The sequence below is a fragment of the Dermacentor silvarum genome, chromosome 8, assembly GCF_013339745.2.
Source record: "Dermacentor silvarum isolate Dsil-2018 chromosome 8, BIME_Dsil_1.4, whole genome shotgun sequence".
Taxonomy (NCBI): domain Eukaryota; kingdom Metazoa; phylum Arthropoda; class Arachnida; order Ixodida; family Ixodidae; genus Dermacentor; species Dermacentor silvarum.
In genome coordinates, this window is record NC_051161.1 from 112,058,301 (window position 1) to 112,074,840 (window position 16,540).

The following is a 16,540-nucleotide window of genomic DNA, read 5'->3' on the forward strand; positions in this document are numbered from 1 at the left end:
CAACGCGGCCGAACGGTCGGTTAGGGCAGGGTAGAGGCTGCAGACCAGCTGGCGAGAGCTGGGGTGAAGATTTCCGGCGCTGGCAGTCGGGGCATGAGCGAATTAACTTTCGAACGTAGTTGTACAAATCCTCGCCAGTTGTAGCGTTGTCGGAGGCGCTGATACGTTTTGAAAAGTCCCGAGTGTGCACACTGTGGATCAGAGTGGAACGATGTGCAGATCTCAGAACGGACGCTTTGAGGTACTACTAATAACCACTGGCGGCCGTCAGAGGTATAATTGCGTCGGTGAAACAGGTCGCCGCGAATGACGAAATGGCGAGCTTGACGGCGCAACGCACGAGTGGTTGGCTGCGATGACGGATCAGCAACGGAAGTCTATATGATGGAGGCAATCCAGGGGTCCTTGCGCAGCTCGGAAGCGATGGTTGCAATGTTGATGGAAGAAACGTCAAGCTGGGATAATGAGCAGCATGCATTGTCGTCAGGCAACGGCGAACGTGAGAGGGCGTCAGCGTCAGCATGCTAGCGTCCGTTGCGGTACAGTACGCGGATATCGTAATCCTGCAAGCGAAGTGCCCAGCGGGCGAGACGGCCTGAGAGATCCTTCAGTGACGACAGCCAGCATAATGCATGGTGGTCCGTGACTACATCAAATTGGCGACCATACAAATAGGGCCGGAACTTAGTAAGTGCCCAGATGATCGCCAGGCATTCTTTTTCTGTGACGGTGTAATTTGTCTCGGCCTTAGAAAGCGTACGGCTTGCATATGCCACAACATATTCAGGAAAGCCTTGTTTGCGTTGCGCTAGGACAGCGCCGAGGCCAACACCGCTGGCATCCGTGTGTACCTGAATAGGTGCCGTTGGATCGTAGTAGCGCAAAATGGGAGGAGACGTCAGCAAACGACGGAGCTTTGCGAACGCTTCGTCGCACTCGGATGACCACGAATGGAGGGGTCCGTTGCTTCCAAGGAGCTTCGTCAGGGGCGATATGACGGTGGCGAAATTACGAATGAAGTGCCTGAAGTATGAACACAAGCCTACGAAACTGCGCAGTTCTTTGACGGACGTCGGTTTCGGAAATTCGGTGACGGCACGAAGTTTGGCTGGATCGGGGAGGATTCCATCCTTCGAGACGAGGTAACCCAGTATCGTGAGCTGCCGCGCTGCAAATCGGCACTTCTTTAGGTTCAGTTGTAGGCCAGCGTTTGTTAGGCACGTCAAAACATGCCGGAGGCGTTGAAGGTGCATGGTGAAGTCAGGGGCAAAGACAACAACGTCGTCTAGGTAACATAAACACGTGTGCCACTTCAAGCCACGCGGAACTATGTCCATCATGCGTTCAAAGGTTGCTCGCGCATTACAAAGTCCAAAGGGCATGACGTTAAATTCGTATAAGCCGTCGGGTGTGACAAAGGCTGTCTTCGGCCTATCGGCGTCAGCCGTGGGCACTTGCCAATAGCCGAAGCGTAAATCTAGAGATGAAAAGAATTCCGCTCCTTGTAGGCTATCGATAGCGTCATCGATTCGCGGTAGCGGGTATACATCTTTTCGAGTGCATCTTGTTCAGGCGCCGATAGTCCACACAGAACCGTACAGAGCCATCCTTTTTCGTCAGAAGGACGACAGGAGACGCCCATGGACTGTTTGAGGGTCGGATCACTTCGCGGTGAAGCATTTCGTCGACTTGCTCATTAATCACGCGACATTCTGCGGCAGAGACGCGATATGGGCGTTGCTGCAATGGCGATTGGGAGCCAGTGTCAATATGGTGCGTGACAGCAGACGTCCGGCCCAGGGAAGGTTGCCCGACATCAAAAGAAGAACGAAATTTTTCTAAGATGCGCAGCAGCTGAGAACGCTGAGCTGGGGTGAGGCCATCGGCAATAGATGAATCGAACACACCTGTGGCTGTAGGCAAAGGGTCGGACGTAGAGAGAGAACCGAGCGTGCTGTAACTGGCGCAGGACGTGTCTTCGGGAGCATCCGTAATTTGTACGGCGTCGATCGCTTCCACACAGCCAAGACATTCGCCTTGAAGCAGCATCACAGGGTATGACAAGGGGTTACAGACAAAAAATAGCTGTGGAGCCCTGTTTGACGTTCACTGTCGCAAAAGGTAGCAGCAGACCTTTTCGATTATAAAAGCGGCCGGATGGAGAAAGTAGTGCGACGGCGTCAGAGAGGCTGCTGCAATGCATAGCGACAATCTCTGACGAGTTCGGAGGTACGTTGGTGTCGTGCCTGACGAGTAGCTTGTTCACCAAAGCATTGTCGGCAAGCGTCATATCTGACATCGGCGACAGTTCTAGTTCGGCCCGTGCGCAATGAATGACAGCATTGTGGCGGGCGAGAAAGTCCCACCCCAGGATAACTTCGTGGGAGCACGATGATATTACAATAAATTCGACGGCGTATACAACGTCCTCGATGAGAACACGAGCGGTGCACGCCGCTATCGGGTGAATACGCTGTGCGCCTGCTGTGCGGAGGGAAAATCCAGCAAGGGGCGTCGTGACCTTTTGAAGGAAGCGACAAAGCTTTGCGTCCATAACTTATACAGCGGCTCCGGTGCCTACGAGGGCATATATGCGCACACCATCAACTAACCTGTCTATCACATTGGTCGGGCTACGTTGAGGACTTCCGCGTTTCGATGGCGTCGCAGCCCTTGCCTCATGGACTGCGACGACTAGTTTTCCTCTTCCCGAACTTCGGGACGAGGCCGCATCGGTGATGGGGAGCGTCGAAGTGGAGAGGGTGAGCGGCGGCTGTTGGCAGACCGGCGGAAAGGTGGGGACGAAGCACGAGGTTCATCATCGTAATATGGACGCGGTGAATCCACCATACGACTTGGCACATATGGCGGAGCGCTAGGCGACTGTACGCGACTACAGTGGCGTGCGACGTGGCCTGCGTAGCCGCACGCAAAACATATTGGCCGGTTGGCCGCTGTGCGCCACCGAGTCGTTGCGGTAGGCCCCATCCATGTGGGAGGGCGCGTTGGACGGGGCGGCTGATGAAGTGATTGAAAGGCAGGCTGTTGTCGAGGCATTGCGAGGACTTCGGCGTACGTGAGAGGTCCCCGTTGAGGGAGTTGTTGGGGCTGGGTGACGACTTCTGCGTAGCTGACTCGTACAGCCGTCGGGATCTGTCGGGGCCTGGCCATGACTTCAGCGTAGCTGTGAGGCGCAGCCGCCGGAACATGCTGGTGGTGCTCCGGCCAAACCTCGTGCAGTTCTTGCGCTATGACGCGGCGAAGCGGAGGCGCAAAACTCGGCGTTGGCGCCTGCACCGGCTGCGGCTGTGCGAACTCCATCAATGAGAGTTGCCGGGCAACTTCCTCGCGGACGAACGCCTTCATTTCTACGAGCAAAGTTGTCTGGTCGGGCATGGCAGCCAAACCAGCGAGGTGTTCGTCACGCGGTAGTGATCGACGGGTCAGTGATCGCAGCCTGCGGAGTTCTTCGTAGCTCTGGCACAGCGTAATAATTTCGGCCACAGAGCGAGGATTTTTGGCTAGCAAGATGTTAAAAGCGTCGTCTTCAATGCCCTTCAGGATGTTTTGGATTCGATCAGACTCCGCCATGGTCGAATTGACTTTCCGGCATAGGTCCCGGACATCTTCAATGTAGATGGGGAATGTTTCACCTGGCTATTGAGCTCATTCTCGCAAACGCTGCTCGGCACGCATCTTGCGAACAGCAGGGCGACCAAATACATCGGCGAGCGAAGCCTTAAATTCGGACCATGTCTGGAACTCTGCTTCATGGTTATTATACCACAGGCTGGCCACACCAGCGATGTATAACAGAACGTAGCGCAGTTTGTCCGCTTCGTCCCACTTGTTATTGGCGCTTACCCTGTCATACGCCGTGAGCCATTCATCCACGTCAGTGTCGTCCGCTCCTGTGTAGATAGGAGGGTCGCGGTGACGAGGTACCCCGGGACACCCAGTTGGTGCGGGATGAGGCGTTTGCTCGGAGGCGTCTTGGGGCATCGTAGATGGTAGGGTACGGGATCGGAGTTCCAAGATGATTGTCTGAGGTTACCCAGCACCTCCACCAATTCTAAAGGTGTTTATTCGGCAGAGCTTGGAGCAGCGCAATGTCAACGGTCAGCGCAGTAACAGCTTTCAAGCACGAGAGCCATTGCCGATCAAGAGCGCTCGACCCACTAGCGTTTTGAACCAGTAGCGCTGAACCCACTAGCGTCTGTCTTCTTCGCTACAATATATATATATATATATATATATATATATATATATATATAGGTCTCTGGACGAGAAGTACTGGGCTCTATGCAGACAGTCCAAGGCGTCATCAATACGTGGCAGAGGGTAGACGTCTTTGCGCGTGATCTCATTCAGATGTCGGTAATCGACGCAAAAGCGCCAGCTGTCATCCTTCTTCTTAACAAGGACAACTGGGGAAGCCCACGGACTAGATGAATGTTCGATGATGCCTTTAGTCAGCATTTTGTCCACCTCAAGCTGTATAACTTGACGTTCGGCATGTGACACATGATACAGCCGTCGGCGAATGAGATTGGTGTCACCGGTATGTATACAGTGAGTGACCACTGGCGTCTGGCCTAAAGGACCACCACCAAAATAAAAAAAATGTCACGATAAGCCTCTAAGACGCGGCGTATCTCAGTAGCCTGCGTGAGGAGAAGGTCAGTTGCGATCATCTTGCTTAGGTCGTCCACTGCAGGGTTGGGTTGATCGAACTCGTCTAAGGAGGATGGTGGACCTTCTGTGTCCAACACGGATATCTCGCAATCACCAATAGGCGAGATATCGGCCAGTGACATGCCTCTCGGGAGCACCTGCGCGCAGTAGTTAAAGTTGAGGAGAGGGAGCGGTGACCGGTTGTCTGCAACAGTGAGTAGGGTGTGCGGCACCGCGACTTTCCTTTCAAGCATTACGTGAGCACGTGGAGTCACCAAATAGACAGGAACAGGTGGAAATGAGGTCAGACTAACGTACTGGGTGGATTGCTGTGGTAGGCGGATGTCCTCGAGGGAACATAAGCGCGGTTGGGTCTCTTGTGGGATGTCGCAGCTCTGGGGCAGTTGAAGCTCAATCACACCGGACGCGCAGTCAAAGAGGGCGGCATGAGATGATAAGAAGTACAATCCTATTATAATATCGTGATGGCAACGTTGCAAAACAGCAAACAAAACAGTGGTAAGGTGCCCTGCGATGCTGACGCGAGAAGTGCACATTCCGAGCATGGTTGGCGTTCCTCCATCGGTGACGTGCAGGGTTCGCGATGCAGCAGGTGTGAGGACTTTGTTCAGACGGCGGCACAATCGGGCACTCATCACAGAAAGTTGCGCACCAGTGTCGATCAACGCCGGAATGTTTATGCCATCGACTATAACATCATTCAGGCTTTGTCGAGTCGGCAATGCAGCATCATCTCCGGGAGCTGCAGCAGTTAGGTTTCCGGGGAAGAGCGTCGGAGGTTCATGGAGGACGGCGGGCGACGAGCCTGAGACGATAGGGATGACGGCCGACGAGATGGTGGCGAACGAGACTGGTGACGGCGGAATGATGGTGCGGAGCTGTTCCATGTAACAGTAGGGCCGGTGTTAGGCGGTTACTGGTCAAATGGAGGCTAAAAACGGCGTCGGCTCGGTCCGGAACGGTACTAGCCATATGGTGTTCGTGGAAGTGAGGATCCGACTCGGCTGCGGCAATGGCGGGCAATGTGACCGAATCGAAGTCAGGCAAAGCAGATCGGTCGATCATCTGCAGTTCGCCACTCGGCCGGGCTTCGATAGCCTGGAGCGATCCACTGGCTAGGCGAAGGAGGAGGTCCATCCTGAGAGTCGTGAGCGTGCAATAGAACAAACGGAATGATCTCCGAGACGTTCGAGTTCTTCACGGACCATTGCTTGAACAAGTGGTACCATGGCAAGCTGTTGGGATCACTGACACGTGGAAAAGGGTTGGCAGGTGACATTGCTTCAATTTCGCGCCGCACAATTCGTGTCACGTCTTCCGACGTCGATGGTCGCTGCATTCTAGTGTTCTCGCATGAGGAAGTAGCAGCTGTGTTCGGTAAGCGGGTGAACGACGTTGAAAAAGTTGCAATGCGGCGGCTCTTTGCCAGCTCAAAGCGTTGGAACTCCTTGATATTATCGTCGACTGTCGCACAATTCCTACACATTAGCAGATTCAAAGCATCATCAGCGATGCCCTTCAAAACGTGCTCGACCTTGTTCGACTCACACATATCACTGTCAGCCTTGCGGCACAGAGCTAGCACGTCCTGGATGTAAGTGACGTACGATTCCGTGGAAGTTTGTGCACGAGTCGCTAGATCCTTCTTCGCGGCGTTCATCCTCCCAAGTGGACAGTCAAACAAGTCCTTCAGCTTCTGCTTGCACGTTTCCCAGTCCGTAAGCTCATCTTCGTGGTTGTCAAACCACACCTTCGCCATGCCTTGCAAGCAGAACATCAAGTTCGCCAGCATTACAGTTGCATCCCACTTGTTGTGTGTACTCAAACACTCATACATGGTGATCCAATCTTCCACGTCGACGTTATCGGTTCCGCAGAATGTTCCTGGATCTTTCGTATACATCACGACAATGGTTCGGGTTGTCGCCGCTAGCGCAGGTCCCGCGCAGGACCACGGCGGAGCTCCGTGGTCTCTTGGGAATATCCAGCACCTCCACCAAAAAGCCACGGGGCAGAAATAGTGAAGCGACGATGTATTTACAGGTATTTACACAATTGCAGCAACGCTGGATACACAAGATGGCTGCTCGAACCAGCCACGCGCTCTCCTAACTAATCGTCTTCGTTGTTCATGGACACACCATGCCCCACTGCTCGGTAACATCATTTATTTATTTATTTATTTATTTATTTATTTATTTATTTATTTATTTATTTATTTATTTATTTATTTATTTATTTATTTATTTATTTATATACCCTAAGGGCCCACAGGGGCATTACATAGGGGGGAACTTAAAGCAGAACACAATTTTTACAAATGAAGGAGCATCGCAGGTGGTAAATACAGCACTTTGGGGTACAACAAGTCGTGAAACGTATTAACAAGGTAAATATTCTTACAAAGTTCACACTCAACGAAGCAAGAACAAAATATCGAAAGCGAGTAAGTGCTCTGGGAGAGAAAAATAGTTACTAAAAGTGTTAGGATTGTAAATACGTTAGTAATGCTGAATGAAATAGAGAAGACTGTGTTATCGTGGCAATTCTGGAGGGTAACTCATTCCATTCTTTTATTGATAAGGTTAACGGCGAATTATTCTACTTTTCCGTCCGGGCGAAGATAGAGTTAACTTTATAGGCATGATCGATGCGATGTGAAGTATGAGGTGGCGGTAAAATGTGTGACCGGGCAAATGACGTGTTGCTGTGATACAGTCTGTGAAAAAAGCATAATCTGGCGAATTTTCTGCGCATTGCGAGTGGCGGCGTGTTGAGTGTTTGCTTCAAAGAAATCGGGAGTAGGATGACATGATGAATCGCGCTGCTTTATTCTGGACGGCTTCGAGTAGATTGGTAAGGGTGATCTGGTAGGGATGCCAAATGACTGATGCATATTCCAGGGAGGGACGCACGAGGAAAGTGTACGCTTGAAGCCTGGTGTCCCTGTCGGCCAGATACAAGCGTCGCTTCAGAAATCCAAGCTTCTTTTGCGCTTTAGTTGTGATATATTCTATACGGTCAGTCCATGTTAAGCTAGAATTTATGTAGACACCGATGTATTTAACCGAAGTAACCGAGTTTACTATGCTATTGTTTAATTTATGAGTATTTGTTTCAGACTTTGGTACGGAAGCGAAGTTCAGGTGATCGGTCTTTTCTGTGTTAATTTGCATCTGCCATTTGCAGAACCATTCTGTTAGTTTATTAAGGTCAGATTGCAGTGTTATAACGTCGTTAGGGCTAGTTATCTCTCTGTAAATCACACAGTCATCGGCAAAAAGGCGAACTGTTGAATTAACATTTAATGCTATGTCATTAATATATATCAAACGTAAAAGCGGACCTATTACTGTACCTTGAGGGACACCCGACTTGACAGGGGTTGAACTGGAGATATTGTCATTCAATTTGACCACCTGAAAGCGATTGGTTAGAAATTCTTCAAGCCATCGTGTTGTTTTTCTATCAAGTTCGAGGTTTCAGTATTTTCAGTGTTCGTCTTTTATGAGGTACACGGTCGAACGCCTTCGAAAATTAAATAAAGATACCATCGACAGAGTGAGACAGGTGCAGGGAATTATGAAGGTCTGTTACCAACTCGTAAAGCTGCGTTTGGCATGAAAGCTTGGGGCGAAAACCGTGCTGGTTGTTAACTAGTAAATTGTTTTGATTGAGATGCGCCATAGTGTGTGAGTAGAGAATATGCTCAAGCAGTTTGCAACTAATTGAGGTTAACGAAATAGGCCGGTAGTTACTGAACACAGTGTTGTCACCACTTTTAGGTATTGGCAGAACATAGCTATCTTCCAGTATTCCGGTACACATCCAGAATCAAGTGATTGTTGGAATATTAAGGAAAGTACAACTGATGAGAAATGACTGCTTAGTTTTGAAAGTTTAGCGCTGATGCCATCGGGCCCTGGGCTGGTCTTGAAAGGCAAACGATCAATAGCGCATTTTACGCCATGAGCACTAACGATAATAGGGGGAAAGCGAAATGGGATGGTTAGCTGCGGGAGTATAAGGGAAATATTAATAGGATCTTCATCTGTGTATACCCCGGCGAAGTACCTATTAAATTGCTCGGCACACTGATCTAGTGTTAGCACGCGGCCTTCTGTACCTAACATGGACGGCACCAACTGATTTTGTTTAGGGTTTACTACGTTCGAGAACTTTTTTGGATCAGTTTTTAAGAAGTTGGGTAGAGTACAATTGAAATATCTGTTTTTTGCTTCGATAACTGTATTTTCGGTTTGTTTCGAGATTTCATTGTAATTTTGCCAGTCTTCAGGCACATTTCGCTGACTCGCTTTCCCATACGCCCTTTTCTTCCTGTTTAGGAGCCTCTTCCCATCGCGGGTAAACCATGGATCACTTACACGTGATGTTATAGAAAGTTTAGGCACACATGAATCTTCTATATGTTTTAGGTGATTGCGAAATAAACACCAGTTGTCGTTAGTTGTACGGCTTGCGAAACTTGACTGAAACTCAACTTAGAATCGTTCTAACATGCAATTCATTTTTTCCATATCCACCTGCGCATAGTTGAGTATTTGTTTTGTTATTTTTCTTTTGTCGAGACGTGGTAGCGTGAATGAACAATGCACGGCCCTGTGTTCACTAATTTCTTCCAGGATTTGAGTATATGCCAGATCCACATTGTTTGTCAGGATGAGATCTAGTGTATGATTACCGCGAGTGGGTTTGTGAACTATCTGGGTGAGGTGATGATAGTGAAGGCACTGAAGAAAGCGAAGATGTTCCGCGCGGTTGCTCTGGCTGTTAATCGATGACGTGATCCAATCTATGCCTGGATAGTTAAAATCACCGCATATAATTAAAAAACATCGAGGAAACTTCTTCGTGATTTGATCAGTAGCATCGTTGAAAAGGTCAATAAATTCAGATCGACTATCTGGCGGCCGGTAACAGGCACCAATGACACAATGGACGAGGCAAAAATGAACAGATATCCAGATTAATTCAAGAAGTGATTCAATGGCTATAGGCGACGGCTGAAACCGCTGTTTTACGGCGATGAGCACTCCGCCTCCCCTAGTCCCGATCATATATCTCGATGGAAAAGCACAAAATTCGGTGAGAACGTAAGCTCATTACTGGCGATGTCTTCGGAAAGCCAGGTTACCGTTCCGATAAGGATATCGGTGAAACAGGTGTGCATGATTGTTTTTAAAATGTCAAGTTTATGAAATATACTGCGGAAGTTGGCCACGAGCAAGGAAATCGGAGCTGTTGTGGTGGTTTCGTTGCCTTGTTTTTCATGGTGTCATTTCGTGGTCCGCTCTGGTCGGGAATAAATACGTATGACATGATCGGAGACCGAATCGTAGCGATAAATACCGCTCTTCATGTGCAGTTTGTTGTACCGCACGGTAAACCGCTCATTTTCCCTGCGGTGCTCCTTGGCGAAATCGCGCAGCTTTTTCCTTTCATGTAGCACTTTGGTAGAGTAATCCTCGTCCAATCAGACTTTGGGTGATTCGAGGTTTTTTAACTTGAATGCATTGCTCATAACTTCTGTTTTGGACTTGAAGTTAAGAAATTTAACAATAATCGGTCGATGGGTATTAGCACGGCGCTGGCCTAGGCGGTGGGCTCGTTTTATGTCGCCAGCCTGAATACCAAGATGAACATTTAAAAACTGCTTAACAAAGCGCTCAGATTCCACGTATCCCTACTGCACAGCTTAAGGAAGACCTTTTATAATAAAATTATTTCATCGCATACGGTTATTCATGTCTTCCACTACATCTATTAGTTCATTGTTTGTTTTACGGATATTCACCTTACATTCCTGTACATTTTCGGTTACGGTGTCAAAGCCGTTCTTCAGTCCCAATACAGTCGTTAAACTTTGTTGAATGGAGTACACACGGGCATTGATATCGTTCATTTGCCTATTGGTTTCTGTTAACGATGTTGTGGTTTCAGCATGATACTCTTTTAGCAGTGTCAATACGTCGTCAATCTTAGGGCCAGGATTTGCTTCTACGTCGCCCGAACAAAGCAAGGACATCGCAAGGCACACAAACAGCAAAAGTGAGGAAGGCCTAGGGCAGATCTCGCGTAGAAAGCCAGCTTCTGCACTGAAACGGTCATTACGGGAGCAATGATGCGTTCGACAAGCAAAAAAAAAAGAACCAATGCGTGCTCGGTGCGTGCACACGTCAATACCCATTTGTAAAACAGTGAAGGCACAACAGTGGGGACTGGCGGCCAAGAAGGCTGAAAAAAGTTCAAGGAAGAAAAGGTGCCTACCTATAACGGCAAAGGGTACAAGTTATGCATATGCTATTCGTGGCCGCAAATCCCAGGGAGATGATGCCAGGCTGCCCTTTTTATAGGGCTGTGGGGGCGCTGCGTTCGTGGCAGGTCTCCGTTCGCTTGTGACGATGCAGGATGATCGCCGCTCATCAGCTGGGGCACTTGGGAGCCAGCTGATATATATATATATATATATATATATATATATATATATAGTTATATCATGCATGACTCGGACAGTTCTAAGCAATAAAATTTATTTTTACTACCTTTCCTTAACAACAACTCTACAGTCGAACCCGGATATATCAAACGCACATATAACGAATTATTGTATATGACGAACAGGCAGTAAAATCCCCTTGAAAATGTATGTATAAGCTGTTTATTTTATGTATCGAATTACCTATATACACAACTTTTTTGTGATCCCCTTCATATTCGATATATCCAAGTTCGACTGTATCTACACCTAAAAAAGTTAATTTACTCAGACGTCGGGTGAATGAATTTTTAAAACTTGCATGTGCGTTTCGTCGTACAAAAAATAACAGACGACGTGGCCTTTCGAAGGCTGTAAGTGCTTTCTGGATGCCGTGTCATGTCACGCAGCGGCAGGATTTTACCTGCCGAGGTAGCCCAGTGACTATAGCGTTACGCCGCTAAGCTTGTCACCGCAGGCTCGAACCCGGCCGCTGCGGCCGCATCTAATTGGGGACGAAATACAAGAACGCTCATACGCTTGGATTTCAGCGCACGTAAAGAAAATAGGCGGTAAGAATAATCATAGTCCTCAACCAAGGCTTGCCTGATAATCGCATTGTGCTTTGTCAAGTAAAATTAAGTAAAATGCCAGAACTGCTTTAGCGACAAGATTTTCATGATACTGATATCGAGACTCGTTTTCCATCAGACTAACCGCCAGTGGTCGCATAATTGGAAAAATGCTAAAACATGATACCTACGAAAACACGTTATGTGAGGGTGCATCCCATCTGGAACGCTTACGACATGTCGGAGAGCTTTCTTGAAATACGTATGTAACATCGTTGCGGGACCGTAAGGAGGTTTATCCCAACCTTTTCGCTACTAGTCTCCACATTTGTGGACACTTTTCACGAAGCCGAGTACTCCTGAGCGTAAAAGTTCCGACACATTGAAATTGCGCGCCTTTCTCAGTCGGGACCGCGGTTTACTCAGCCACCTGGGCTTCATTTACGTGAGCCCAACACATGATACATGGGCGTTTTTGCGTTCCGCGCACATCGAAACGCGGACATACCTCATCGAAGCGCGGAATATCACGGACATATCTCATCGCAGACATATCTAGTTCGAACAAATGTATCGCTTATCCTCGTGAAAGAACTGATAAACCATGCCTACTCAATATGCAGAGTTAGCTTGTTTTAGTGACTAGTGATCAGAAAAGTCAACTAATGATCAGAAAAGGCCTGAAATTGTTATGCCATGTAATATTTTCTCTGATGTTGGCTGGGTGGATCGTAAAATCTAGACAAATTAAAAATAACGACAGAGTTGATCATAATTCTTGAAAGAAGGAATTACACCATTTAGAGTGTTACTGATGATGAATGAATGAATGAACTTTTATTTCCCTTTTTTAAGAAAGGGGAGGGGCCGGGGGGGAGAGAGGGAGGCCTGTGTGCTCCAGTCTTAGCACCTTGTGCTGCCACACGTCCGCCTACCAGTCGTGGTAGGCCTCCGCTACCTCCTCAGCCCACCTCAGGACTCGGTCCTGCAGGGTGGGATCGGAGCTGCGCAGGGCAGTCTCCCACAGCTCCTCGCTACTAATTAATGGTTTGAGGTTGCGGGGGGGATATTTGATGGGGCATTTCCACATTATATGGGAGAGATCTGCTGTCTGGACAGGGCAGAAGCGACACTTGGGTGTCGGGTATGTGTCGGGAAAGAATAAGTGCAAAGTGCGTGGGGTAAGAAAAGTGCGAGTTTGTAGTTGGCGCCACAATATTTCTCGCTGGCGCGTGCTCGACACAGAGAGAGGTGGATACGTTAGGCGTTGGTGTTTGTAATGTGTGCAAATTTCATGGAATGTGATGAGTGCGTCTTTATTGGTCTGTTGTTGGGAGTCATTGGCTTCTGGGGTAAGGCCCACATTTCCGTCCACTCGGTCCGTGAATCCTCGAGCAGCGGCATGAGCCATTTCGTTGCCTGGTAGTCCTTGATGTGCTGGAGTCCAGATGAGAGCGATGTAGATTTTTGGCGGGTGAGCGACTAGTAGAGAGTGCGCGAGGTTTGTAATGTAGCCGCTACTGAAGTTCCGGATAGCAGTCTTCGAGTCACTGATGATGACATCGCAATCAGGTAGCCCCGATGCGAGTGCAATGGCGGCCTCTTCTGCGTCGCCCGCTGAGGTGGTTCTGACTGATGCTGAACGAACAGTGTTCCCCTGCTTGTCTACGACCGCTAAAGCATAACGATGTTTATTTTTATAGGCTGCGGCGTCCACGTAGTAAACTCCTTCCGCCTGTCCATAGCTGCGTTGTAGCGCCTTGGCTCGAAGTTTCCGGCGTTCGACGTGAAATTCGGGATGCATGTTTCTGGGTAGGGGTTGGATGTGGTATTGGCCGTGTATGTTCGGAGGAAGTTGATGTCGCTTGTTCTCGTTGAGTGGTGGGGCGTAGTGAAGTTGTCTCAGGATCTCACGCCCAGCTGCAGTGGTGGAGAGTCTGTGATATTGCGATGATAGATGTGCTTCGGTTAATTCTTCAAAGGTATTGATTGTGGCTCTGGCCATCGCCCTCTGTGTGGATGCTCTAATCGGAACACCAAGAGCGACTTTGTGTATCTTGCGGTTCAAGCAGTTTACAGTGTCCGCTTCCTTCCTAGAGAGTGAGAGATATGGTAGTGCGAAGGTGATTTTGCTTAGGACAAAAGCTTGGATGAGCTGAATCAGTTCCTTCTCTCGAAGCCCTCCGTGTTTATTGGAGATCCTTCCTATGAGGCGTAGCGTGTTATCTACTGTTGTTTGTAGTGCTTGCAAGGTACGCTGATTTGCTCGGTTGCTTTCAAGGTGAAGACCTAGCACCCTTATCCTGTCTACCTGGGGTATGGAGTGCCCTTCAACTGTGAGGTCGATATTCGGGGGCGATGTCCTGAAGCGTCTCGTGGGGGGCAGAAGGAGAAGCTCTGATTTGGTGGGGGAGCACCTAAGGTTCAAGTCGTGACCTACTTGTTCGATCTTGTCAATGGCTGCTTGGAGGGTGTCTTGGATGTGCCCGTCCGAACCTCCGGCCATCCACAGCGTAATATCGTCCGCGTACAGTGAGAATCGGAGGTCGGGAATCTTCTTTAGAGCGAAAGCTAAAGGTCGCATAGCCAAATTGAAGAGGAGGGGGGAGAGTACTGCCCCTTGGGGCGTACCAGTGCTCCCTAAACGTATCTGACCTGATTGTTCGCTGCCTAATTGGAGCGTTGCAGTGCGCTTCGTCAGGAAGCTGCATATATAACGGTAGATTCGCTCTCCACAGTTTATACTGTTAAGTTCGCGTAGAATGGCCAAGTGATGATCGTTCTAGGAATTCGAGCGAGAACAACGCACATGTGCGACAACATTATTGTCAAGAATTGGACGAAAGCTCGTCGAGCCAATAAAACCGCAAGTAAAAAGTTCAAGCCGAGCTAATCAGGCGAAATTTATTATCTGGCGTTTCAGAACCCATACGGATTCCTTGCTCGCAACGCAGAGTACGACACTATGCCTGCTGCATTGTGAACAAGGAACTCGTATAAGGTTTAGAAATGTCAAATTATAACTTTAACTTGGTCAGCAACTTCAATTTTTCACGTTCTGTAAAAATATCATTGTCCGGTGTAAGACGAAGACTGGAGCACGCCATTACACCACTCGTTATTCGGTTTGAACAAAAATACCTAAGATTGGCTGTGCCTGTCGAAGCATTGCGGATTTTATAGAAGTTACTCAAAGAGTAGCTTCAAGTTCTTGTGGCTTCACACACCCTAGTCCGACAGTAACACCGTACACACACACAATACAATGACATAAACTCAACGCCTAATATGAAGAGCAACCCTCATGCAATCGATCCGAAGAACCATTTACGGCGGTGAACCACATTTCACGTAGTTACAAGTCCTGCATTAAAAAAGTGTAGTCAGTTACATATGTTGTGTAATATCCAGAAAACAATAGTATGCCGTTTCATTCGGCGTTGATCTCGGAGCATATGTACTTGTTTCTTATAAGAATCCATTGAATTGTTTACAATGACTGGCTATCTGCGCGAACTTTAAATTCATATTCTGATGTACGCACACCTTTTCATTTTTTTATAGTATTAATGCCCTGTATCTGGAGCAACATAGCCAATCCTTCTTGCGCCATCAAAATCCAATTCACTATTCTTTTCATAGATCCGCTAGAAACATTTTCCTTTATCCAACTATTACGTAACTAAAGAATTATAGCTTGTGCCACAAAATGTGGGAAAACGTCACGGTGGCCGAGGTGGCCAGGCCGGTAACCAGAATTTGTTCTAATGCTCGTGGCTTGCGATCCAATCTACCCGAGATTCGCGGAGATGACTGTGATGCGTGATGATGATCGATTGCGATGATGATAACACTAACTCAGTTGTTAACGTAACCATCCTTTTTTGGCAGTGGTGAACAATGATTGCAAACCACCAGCGGGTGATCTGAAGCTACCACAGTGTGAGCAGCCAGTTAGACCAGGGATGTCGTGCCCGACCGATCATAATCCCCAGTGTCGTGATCAATGGTACTACGACAATCGTACTGGTGAATGTCTTCACTTTTCGTATGCTGGGTGCAGCGGAAATACCAACAATTTTGGATCCAAGCAGGATTGTGAGAAAAAATGCAAGCCTCAAGGTAAGGCAATATTCACCCTTACAACATGTTGCATCGTATATCACACACATAGAACAACTTCTTCTAGCAATAACATAATCGATCAAAAAGAAAATCATACACGTTCACCCAGAAAATGTGTACTATCTAGCAATGGAATTCATGGCGACTTAAGCACTCTAAATAATTTGGAATTATGTTTCTTGAAAAAATGTATGGTGACATCTAATCACACAACGTGCAAAAAAACTGTTATTTCCACAAATAGTACACTTTAAGTTAGCGCACAAAATTGTCTGTTTATTTTTTTTTTTTATTTTATCGATCGTAAAATACATTCAGGTGGTTCTGTGAGGCCAGCAATAATTGCTTCATCATACATAATACCTCATGCATTTGTGGGTTGTTTTGTGGAGGACAGAAGAGATATCTTTCCTTGCGAAGAGTTAATTTGGAAGCAACATGTATTGTTTGCATGAGTTATACATTTTCTTAGAACCATTATTTGTGCAGGATAGGTGAGAAAATGAAAATCTCAGCAGTGTTTACAATGAATATAGCGCGGCGCCTGCCATGCTCCACAAGATAATAACAAAGAAGCAACAAATAACTCTTGGAAGAGTAACAAGGTTTTCTTTCGGCTCGCGTTAAACTCATAAAAACTATGTAAAATAAA

The 16,540-nt window shown here is 47.8% G+C and overlaps 1 protein-coding gene across 1 annotated transcript in view; it reads left to right on the forward strand.

Annotated features, from left to right (window-relative positions):
* The window catches only part of LOC125947311 (kunitz-type serine protease inhibitor PILP-3-like), a 39,583-nt gene that overhangs the window by 22,092 nt on the left and 951 nt on the right, over window positions 1-16,540 (forward strand). Inside the window, exon 2 of the mRNA XM_049671755.1 lies at window positions 15,655-15,885. Coding sequence (XP_049527712.1) covers window positions 15,655-15,885 — 231 coding nt within the window. The remainder of the gene's footprint in view (window positions 1-15,654; window positions 15,886-16,540) is intronic.